Source organism: Megalobrama amblycephala, linkage group LG14, assembly GCF_018812025.1.
Source record: "Megalobrama amblycephala isolate DHTTF-2021 linkage group LG14, ASM1881202v1, whole genome shotgun sequence".
Taxonomy (NCBI): domain Eukaryota; kingdom Metazoa; phylum Chordata; class Actinopteri; order Cypriniformes; family Xenocyprididae; genus Megalobrama; species Megalobrama amblycephala.
This window is the reverse complement of record NC_063057.1, coordinates 9,907,734-9,918,332: the sequence shown is the minus strand read 5'-3', so window position 1 is coordinate 9,918,332 and position 10,599 is coordinate 9,907,734. Positions and strand designations below refer to the sequence as shown.

Genomic DNA, 10,599 nt, shown 5'->3' with positions numbered 1-10,599 from the left:
TGCTCGTGTCTGCCCAACATAATTCCCTGCCATCTGACAGCGGAACAAACGGATGGCAAATTCGCCAGGTCCATTTGGTCAAATGATTCTGTTGTGTGAAGCAGATGACCCAGAAGCGAAAGAGCAGATCAATCAGAATTTATTTACAGTTCAGATGATGTTCAACATAGGCAGACTGCCAAGCATTGTTCTCTTAGATGCTTGCAGCTGGATAACAGACAAAATGAATAGAGAAGCAAATCTGGTGATGGCTCACAGTGCTCAGTAGCTCGGTCTCGGACCTGGAAGCACCACAGGTTGTAGATGAAATGCTCAATGCCTGGCAGCTGGCAGAAACCAGGCTTGAAGTACAGAGGGATCAGAAGGTCGGATTTCAAGGTGGCTACTGGGACTAAGACTAGGATGGACACACAAACAAACGTTAAGGATATCAGGATGCAAGCAGAGAGATAATGCCACAATATGGTAATTAATCATCTGACAAAGAAACGAGAAAACAGCAGAGAGAAATAGCAAAGAAAATCAGAGAAGAAGTGCAACAGGTGTGAAGGCAACTCAGCGCGAGCGCTGATAATAATGGCAAACAGCTGAGTCTAATAGGCAATGAAGACAATTGAAAAGAGGTAATAAGGAGAAAATCAAACCCGGCTCATGACATGCATGTGGTTAGAAGCAGTTTCTTGTTTTTATGACATGTGGACTTAATAATCTTGAGCAAAATTAGCAAGCTGACTTTAAGTACAATGTATATTTTTTATTTCAAATATATACAAATGTCATTTACATATTTTAGTTTGTAAAGAGATTTTAAGACATTTGTAGACATCTTACTGTTTTTTTTTTTTTTTTAAGTTTTTTTCAACTGCTTACACACAAAATCTTTGTCACATAATTTCTGAAACCTGACAATCAAACAGCAGAACCACACACCAAATCTGCAAAACCACACATTAATTCTCAGCCTTTGACTCATTTTTCAATTTCATAAAACACTTTTTGCAAAACACAACACACAATTCTCCATATAACACACAAAAATCTAACAGGAAGTATTTCCTTTTTCAAACACAACCAATCAAAATGCCACACTAATTCATAAGGGCCTCACACCAACTCCTCACATCTGCAAACATGAATTGCTTTAATTAACACCAACTAATCATGGCTTTAGAATAGGCCTATAAATAGGCCAAAGGTCAAGTTTTCTGTTGTCTACTTGCTTCCATATTCATCTTTTCTAAACCCTGTTGAGGATTTTTTCTACACATGGTGCTGGCAAGTGCATGATCGTCGTCCATATAACACTTCTCCAGGCAATGGAAGAGGCATGTGGAGACACTGATGCTGCCTCCATCCATGGTTGGATACGCAAGAGAGAATATAGCATGTGACGTGGATGAAGTATTGTGGCCAGACTCAGCCAGGAGGAGAGATGGAGCCTAGATACACCCAACCATCTCGCCCACCAACAAACATGTGAGAAATGTGGCCAGGGCCTGTACAAATTGCCGTCACATTGTACAGAATCTGCTAATGGCTTGTTCTGAGACACTGCTTATGATTTATGGGGATTAAAAAAAGGATTAAGGTTTGGGTGGATTTTTATCATTATAGGGTGGTTGTGTCACTCACTGCCAACACACATTTATGTTCAAACACCATGTAAAACCAAATTTTGCATAATAAGTCCCCTTTAAAGTGCTGACAAAGTCACCCAGCTGTCATGAGAGTGAATGTGGGAAACACAAAGTCTGACACCTGCAGAGAAGAGATGACAAACACTGACAATGACCATGGCTTGAGCAGTACTGGGTGTTAATATGCTTAGAAAGAGAAACAAAGCACAATCTGTGAACAACAAAACATGTTTTGCATTAATGGATTTTGCAAAAAAAAAAAAAAAAAAGTGAAGAAATGTGTTGCAATAAATTGATTCAGCCTTCCCAATTTACCCCAAAAATCATATTTCCATGCACATAGTCAGTCTGATTTTAAATCTTTAATAGAAAACATGGACATCAATTCAAAACAACAATTAAATTGTAAGCAAATCTAAAACTAATACATGAAACAAACAGGGTCTCCATTTTAAAAAGCTCTGAAGGTTTCAGCTCAGCATGCATGTCTTGTGTTTCTGAGAGTCAGAAAGTCCTTTTGCAGGACATAAAGTGAACATACTTTTCTGATAATTGCTCATAGCTGCTATTTGTAAATTTGTTTCCCAAAGTAAATTCCAACAAGTCCACCAGCAGTGGGTCTACATTTAAAAGGAATTATATTTTTATAAAAAATGTTAAAGACTGTGGTTGTGGTGGCTTAAAGTAAAGAAAAAGAAAAATAATTGTGTGTGTGTGTGTGTGTGTGTGTGTGTTCTCTCAAATTTATAGAAATGTATAGCAAAAAAAGAATGATCTGCAAAAAAAACATCTGTACAAAAATGTTTTAAACATTTTTAAAGCAATGCATTTTTTTCTAAGAAATTGTAGCTGAATTAGAAGATTTCAATACAAAGTGCAAAATAAAACATTGCTGGACTGCAGGTAAAACATACAGTATATAGGGTGATCTTAAACACTTTTCAGACCATTTAAACACTTTGATTTGAGGCGCTGTGTGGTTTGAGTTATACAACCCTTCCATGTTTTCCTGGATCTTCCTCCACATCATCATACTCTGTTATTAGAAAACAAGAGCAAATTCATATATCAACATGCTTTAAAAAGTATTATAATGAACACAATATTTTCAGTCTATTTAAATTAGCTATTGTGACAACAGAAGTTAATGGAACAAGATAAATTGATAATATAAAGCTACTATAAAGACTAAACCAAAATTATTCAGTAAAAAAGGTGTCAATAACATACCAAACATGTCACTTATATGTTCCCCAACATTCTTCACATCCTCATACTCCTCCTGATCGTCCTCTGATATAAATGTGTCTAGAATTAATTACATGGAAAAAAGTCTTCATACTTTATATGCTACTATAATTTAATGAAAAATAAGAAAGAAAAAAACTATTCTAATGTACAAGTGTATCATTTGAAACCCAAACCTTTTTTATCATTGGAAAACTGCCGTACGATGACGACATCATCATAGTTTTCTGTTAAGTCATACAAAAAAATAAAAATGAAAATGAAAAATTTTGGATTTTGAAACTATACATATGTACACACACACACACAAACAGACACACTATATTATATATAAATTAAAACTAATTTCTGTGACCATTTAACAAAGTCACTGACCTGCTGGTCCTTCAGTGGTGGTGACGTTTTTAATAATATGGTATTGTTTTTAATAATAATAATAAAACTTTATCTGATTTATGTGTGGAATGTTTTATATAATTTATACTCTTCTAAGATAACATTAACTTAAGTTTTTAATTATTTAACACACATACTTTTCTGTATGTAGTAGGTAACATGATTCTATTTCAGTCGTCTAACCTGAAAGAAGCTCATCAGCATCTTCATACCCAGAATGCTGTTCGGTAGAAAGAACACTTCCTGTTATAGAGTAGAACCATCAGACATGTTCACAATCACAAATCAGCCAAAATCCCCATATCATTTGGATAATATAGTACTAACCCTATATCATTACAAGTGAAATTACAATTTTACTCCACTAACCCTCTGAATAAACTCATTACCCTGTTGACCTCCACAAATCAGACATTATGATACTTACTCACCCCTCTGAGTGAAGTGATTGTGTCTGTGATGAATCTCCTCATAAACAGCCTCAGTCTTGCTCCTGTGTCTCCTCTTAGAGAGAGCTGTGAGTGTAGAGAGACAAACCTGCTGTCAGTTCACAACACATGACTGATCACACACTGAATAAGACACAATATGACAGTCTCTGGATCTCTCCTACCTCTCCTCATCACTCTGTTCTGCTGAATCAGTATAAGCAGTGGCACTAAGAACAGTAAGAGCACAACTCCCAGTACAATCACAAGCACAGAGAGAGACGGAGGAGTTTGTGGACGAGTGACTGATGTTGAGCTCACTGTCTGAGAAACTGCAGGAGAAGATGATGTTGTTGTGGCAGGAGTAGTGGACACTGACAAATCTGGCAAAATAGACAGACACATTCAGAATCATGATTGTCTTGATTCAAGGCTCTTGAATACACAAATATTATTAGCACTAAAATGATCTAAAATGAACGATATTGCTCAGTGTTTGCTGTGACCTGCACAGGTGAGTCCAGCGTGATCTTTGTTGGAGCAGTCAGTGTGGTTCTTCAGGGAGAGAGGACAGTCCCACAGGTGAATCTCATTCCTTCTGCACTCGACTCTGTTCAGCCACACAACACCTTCACCAGCACCAAAGACTGAATTCCCATCAGCCCTCAGTGCTGCTCCACAACCCAGCTGTCTGCAGACCACCTGAGCATCCCTGATGTCCCACAGATCATCACAGACTGAGCCCCACACAGTGTTATGATACACCTCCAGCCTCCCAGAGCACCAGCCCTCCCCTCCACTCAGTCTGAGAGGAACATGATCTAAAATCCACCACAGACAAGACAACTTTATTATTGGCCAACAGAGTTCTGTCAGAACAGTGCCATCTGCAGTGGGGTATGTGTGTTGTGCCTCAGGGATGATGTGTTTTTGTAGGCAAAACCCAGAAGCGAGTTAGCATTTTAGGACTTCTGGTTCCATTGCCCCAAAGTCAATGGGTTTTTTGAATGGGTTTTTGCTAAATTGCCTGAAGTAAGGTCTGTGGTTAACAAAGCCTCTAAATATTTTCATGTTTTGATCTATGACATAAAACACCAGTTATAACCCTCTTGTGAATTGTTGAAACCTTTATTGTGCCTTAAAAACGGCGGGGACTTTAGACGTCATCATGACGAACAGGACATTTGGACAGCATTTCTCATGAAAAAGTGGATAAGTATTCATACACAACGCAGATCATAATCAGCGAGCATGTTTTTAAACAAAGTTTCACGAGTTCACACTTACAAATAATCAGATAGAAAAATGTATGCGTAGTAGTATGCGTATTTGGCGTGCTGTCCGAGGAGAGGGCTCCGAGCTCTGTATTTTGGCCCGAACCCAGATTACTCCCCCCATTCTGGTTAGTATTCTGGAAAGTAACCAGTGCAGGTGTGAGGAGACGGGGTGGTGGAGGGATGCTGTCAAACTGTCGAGGAATATGGGTGAGTCGACCGTGTCTTATATATATGCTTTCACTTGTGCTGATTGGGTAGATATGTTGATTATTGATTGCTGACAGCTGGCCGATATGACGTGATGATTAGTCGGATTATTTGAACGTTGCTCCTCCCGAATTTTGTTAATAAAACATCATTTCACGAGTTCACACTTACAAATAATCAGATAGAAAAATGTATGCGTAGTAGTATGCGTATTTGGCGTGCTGTCCGAGGAGAGGGCTCCGAGCTCGGTATTTTGGCCCGAACCCAGATTACTCCCCCAAAAAATTGCAAACCAATGCAGGACAGCAGCCGGAACATTACTGATGACCCCCAAAATTGCCTTGCTTAGGCTGAATGTGCTGCTAGAAGGGTTAGTAAAGGACCGGTAGAGTTATCGTCATATGAATGAAGACACTGGACAGCGCTGAGCTCCTGCGGGAGCCGAGGCGACATCACTGCTGCGGCAGTGGAGGAATTAGCCAGAACTGAGCTCCTGTGGGAGCCGAGGCGACATCACTGCTGCGGCAGTGGGGGAAATAGCCAGAAGAACTGAGCTCCTGCGGGAGCCGAGGTGACATCACTGCTGCGGCAGTGGAGAAGTTGGCCTGAAGAACTGAGCTCCTGCGGGATCCGAGGTGACAACACTGCTGCGGCAGTGGAGGAATTAGCCAGAACTGAGCTCCTGCGGGAGCCGAGGCGACATCACTGCTGCGGCAGTGGAGGAAATAGCCAGAAGAACTGAGCTCCTGCGGGAGCCGAGGCGACATCACTGCTGCGCCAGTCGAGAAATTGGCCTGAAGAACTGAGCTCCTGCGGGAGCCGAGGTGACGACACTGCTGCGGCAGTGGTGGAATTGGCCTGAAGAACTGAGCTCCTGCGGGAGCCGAGGCGACATCACTGCTGCGGCAGTGGAGGAATTAGCCAGAACTGAGCTCCTGCGGGAGCCGAGGCGACATCACTGCTGCGGCAGTGGAGGAAATAGCCAGAAGAACTGAGCTCCTGCGGGAGCCGAGGCGACATCACTGCTGCGCCAGTCGAGAAATTGGCCTGAAGAACTGAGCTCCTGCGGGAGCCGAGGTGACGACACTGCTGCGGCAGTGGTGGAATTGGCCTGAAGAACTGAGCTCCTGCGGGAGCCGAGGCGACATCACTGCTGCGGCAGTGGAGGAATTAGCCAGAACTGAGCTCCTGCGGGAGCCGAGGCGACATCACTGCTGCGGCAGTGGAGAAATTGGCCTGAAGAACTGAGCTCCTGCGGGAGCCGAGGCAACATCACTGCTGCGGCAGTGGAGGAATTGGCCTGAAGAACTGAGCTCCTGCGGGAGCCGAGGCGACATCACTGCTGCGGCAGTGGAGAAAATAGCCAGAAGAACTGAGCTCCTGCGGGAGCCGAGGCGACATCACTGCTGTGGCAGTGGAGAAATTAGCCAGAACTGAGCCTCTGTGGGAGTTGAGGTGACATCACTTCTGTGGCAGTGGAGAAATCGGCTTGAAGAACTGAGCTCCTGCGGGAGCCGAGGCGACATCACTGCTGCGGCAGTGGAGAGAACAGCCAGAACTGAGCTCCTGTGGGAGCCGAGGTGACATCACTGCTGCGGCAGTGGAGAGAACAGCCAGAACTGAGCTCCTGTGGGAGCCGAGGCGACATCACTGCTGCGGCAGTGGAGAGAACAGCCAGAACTGAGCTCCTGTGGGAGCCGAGGCGACATCACTGCTGCGGCAGTGGAGAGAACAGCCAGAACTGAGCTCCTGTGGGAGCCAAGGTGACATCACTGCTGCGGCAGTGGAGAAATCGGCTTGAAGAACTGAGCTCCTGCGGGAGCCGAGGCGACATCACTGCTGCGGCAGTGGAGAAATCGGCTTGAAGAACTGAGCTCCTGCGGGAGCCGAGGCGACATCACTGCTGCGGCAGTGGAGAAATCGGCTTGAAGAAATGAGCTCCTGCGGGAGCCGAGCCGACATCACTGCTGCGGCTGTGGAGAGAATAGCCAGAGGAAATGAGCTCCTGTGGGAACCGAGGCGATATCACTGCTGTGGCAGTGGACAAGTTAGCCAGAAGAACTGAGCTCCTGCGGGAGCTGAGGCGACATCACTGCTGCGACAGTGGAGAGAATAGCCTGAGGAACTGAGCTCCTGTGGGAGCCGAGGCACATCACTGCTGCGGCAATGATAGAAAGTTTCCGTTGTATTGGAATGATGGTATTAGTTGAGTTGGATATGGCGGCTTGCAGGTATGTGTGAGAACAAGCTGGAGCTAAAACTAGCCGATAGGTGTTCGTTGGGCTTTCTTTAATATGGAAGCGATTAGATTGGATGTAGTTCTTGAAAGCTTCTGATGACCAGCAACCAAATGTTTGAATCTGATGCTGGGAGAGGCCTTTTTGGGTGGCTGTAGTTGCTGCTCCTATGCAGAATGGATTGTAGGGTTCTAGGGGAGACAGCTTGAAGAATGTCAAGGATAGTTTTAAGTAGGTGGTTTATGGAAATATCAGCTCTGAATAATAAGGTACAGGGGTTGGGAATGGGTCCACATTCCAGGCAATTCTTGCCAACAGCTTGAATTTCTAAGAGGATCTGATGTTGTTGGCAACGGGGTTTGGTTCCAAGGCTGTAGCATTTGGTGGGATGGGCATCAGTGTTGTAGTAGACAGGGTGAACGGCGTTTGCTTATGGGAAAGTGCAAGGAGGAAGAAAGGCTGGGACCGAGGCCGTTAGCGGAGGCAGCCTCACACTCGGGTCGGCCCCTGGAGCCAGGGGAGGGATGAGGAGGTTAGAAAAGAGGGAAACTGAGAAAGGGAAATTGGGGTGTCTGGGCCTGCACCGTTAGCAGAGGCAGCCTCTTGCTCGGGTTGGCCGCTGGAGCCTGGGAAGGAACAGGGTGGTTAGAAAAAGAGGGAAGCTGGGGAAAATAGGACGTCTAGGCCTGTGGCGATAGCGGAGGCAGCCTCACGCTAAGGTCCGTAGTTGACACTGTAGACCAAAGGCAAAAGAGAGGTAGGGTGAGAGATGGTGGGATGAAATGGCTGAGACGGCTGAGCTTGCTCCGCTAGTAGAGGCATCCTCACGTTAGGAGGGAAGGCATTCACCAAGAGGGGCAGGCATTGTTGGATGGTGCGCGGCGCCGGTGAAAGCCGCGGTGTGTGGCTAAGCGGAGGGAGAAGGAAAGTGGGGAATCTGGGGCACGACCCAGGCTTGCTGCTGCTGTGGCCTGACGCTTGTTTCTAGCACATGAATTGAAGATACAAGAGTGAGGATGTAAGATGAAAGACTGGCCTTGTGGAATTACTCGCATCATGAAGTTTAAGTAGCTGAGCGAAGATAGTAATTCCTGTTTAGAACAGTTTGGACTGTTTAGGAAGGTGGAAGCAAACATAAATGTCCTATTGATTCCTTATGCCTGGAAATTAACTGTATTCGAGTTAAATCCCAGAAATTCAATGGACGTGGCTGGACCCATCGTTTATCCGGGGCGATTGGAAACCTGAGCTCAGCGAAACAGTGCAGGGCCGAGAGATAGATTATTAAACTTTTACATATTCTTATTTTCTCAGAAGCAGCCTGAAATCCTTTAAACCTGCATATATTCACCTCTGACACAATGGTTTGATACTGTAAATGACAGTACTGTTTGTACCATCATTGCTGTTTGATGATCATTCAACATCAAACGAAGTACAATATGATTTGGATAATCCTTGTTCTTTTAACTGTTGCTGGTTTGAGTCACAAGCGCCTTCATTTAGTGAAGCTCAAAAGAGACTCATTTGTAAAAGACAGAGCTTTGCATAATAAAAATGTGCACCTTGAATTTATTTAATTGTTTTCAACAATCACTTACATTTAACCATGGACATGCTGCTTGTTTAATATTGTTTATTTATATTTATTATATTTTCCATCCAGACCTGGAAATTACTCAATTCCATACTTTCCAAACTGTAATGTAATTAGTTTATTCATTGGTTATCTGTCTATGGTTTGTTAAGTTACTTACAGATTTCTGCTCATTATAAAACAGATACAGACGAAAAGGGGACGGTAAGATTTATTTAAATGCATCAAAATAACGATTTGAAAAGAATTTGTCCTACCAGTCTCTGCGTCTCCAATAGTGAAGCTGTGGTTATACTTCGAAACAGAAATACTAAGCGATTTGTTGATGAATCGCAGGACAGCGATGACAATAAGTTCTGAGTTTAATGAAACTATGCGAACGTGCGTGCAATCTGAACGTCATAGGCTACGAGCATATAACAGCTGATTGAGTGTTTAAACCACAAGCGGCACGTTAATTAGAATGGCAAACTTTACAGAAACAGTTTAAAACGTGAATTCCCCCGATAAGCATTGATACAGATGTCATAATGTGGAAATTAATTCAGGGACGGAAAACGAGAAGGATTTTAACTGTGCTTTTACGGGGTTGAGCCGATGGGGAGGAAAGTCCGAGCTGGCTGGGATTGAATCTGCGCTGCGGCGCGGCTCTGGCTTGCTGAAGGCCTGCGGCGGCGGCCTGATGCTGGAACAAGGCCCGTTCCTTCGCGGGAAGAGGCGGCATTACCCGAGACTCGAGCTTGGTGCTCGACTGCCTTGTTGTCCATTTCTTTATGGCAGGAATGATAGAATGAGCAGGACTAGGAAATACACGGAAGGAGATCGCGGATGTTTCGACCGCAGTGACGAGAGTCGGCCTCGGCGTCTTGGCATGCGGGGACCCGTTTGTTTGGGCTGATGAGATGAATCGGCGGCGGTGTAATTGCTCCTAGTAAGGCCAGAGGATTGTGGCAAAGAGGACGAAAGATTCTTCATCGGACACAAAGAGATTAATTTCGGACATGGTGGGAACTTAGGGCGGGTCAGATGCTGTCAAACTGTCGAGGAATATGGGTGAGTCGACCGTGTCTTATATATATGCTTTCACTTGTGCTGATTGGGTAGATATGTTGATTACTGATTGCTGACAGCTGGCCGAGATGACGTGATGATTAGTCGGATTATTTGAACGTTGCTCCTCCCGAATTTTGTTAATAAAACATCATTTGAGGAAGCTTGGTGGTGGTGACGTTGATCCACGACCATGGTGTGCTGTAGTCCATTTATAGCCTATGTTAGCTTTTTATATCTGATGACTTTATTTAGGCTTAAAATATATATATATATATATATATATATATATATATATATATATATATATATATGTTGTGTTAACGTGTTAACCCTTTCTTAAACACAGAGCTTATTTTTTGCGATTTTCCAAAAGTTTATGGGAAAAATGCATAGGCTTTCGATCGAGGGAACCTGTGACCCGCTAACTTCCGGGTTGGCCTACAATAACAAGTCATCCCTGAGATACTCTATTAAATCCTCTTGGTTCCCCCAAACAAAATTACATGCATTATTCACACA

The 10,599-nt window shown here is 43.8% G+C and overlaps 1 protein-coding gene across 1 annotated transcript; it reads right to left on the bottom strand.

The window, feature by feature from the left end:
* Window positions 1-3,636: 3,636 nt before the first annotated feature.
* LOC125245632 (scavenger receptor cysteine-rich type 1 protein M130-like) lies at window positions 3,637-9,751 on the bottom strand. The gene is made up of 4 exons (XM_048156298.1): window positions 9,613-9,751; window positions 4,216-4,530; window positions 3,895-4,092; window positions 3,637-3,796 (listed from the first exon to the last, which is right to left on the bottom strand). The coding sequence occupies exons 1-4, from the start codon at window positions 9,749-9,751 to the stop codon at window positions 3,705-3,707; spliced, it is 744 nt and encodes a 247-aa protein (XP_048012255.1). The 3' UTR covers window positions 3,637-3,704.
* Between the last annotated feature and the right edge of the window lie 848 nt (window positions 9,752-10,599).

What these genes read in the sequence shown, in the direction of transcription:
- LOC125245632 (XM_048156298.1), bottom strand. Translation starts at nt 9,751, where the DNA reads ATGCCGCCTCTTCCCGCGAAGGAACGGGCCTTGTTCCAGCATCAGGCC. An exon ending in CTCCCCATCGGCTCAACCCC is followed by an intron (nt 4,531 to 9,612) that starts GTAAAAGCACAG and finishes GGTGGATTTTAG; the next exon opens with ATCATGTTCCTCTCAGACTG. An exon ending in CGCTGGACTCACCTGTGCAG is followed by an intron (nt 4,093 to 4,215) that starts GTCACAGCAAAC and finishes CTATTTTGCCAG; the next exon opens with ATTTGTCAGTGTCCACTACT.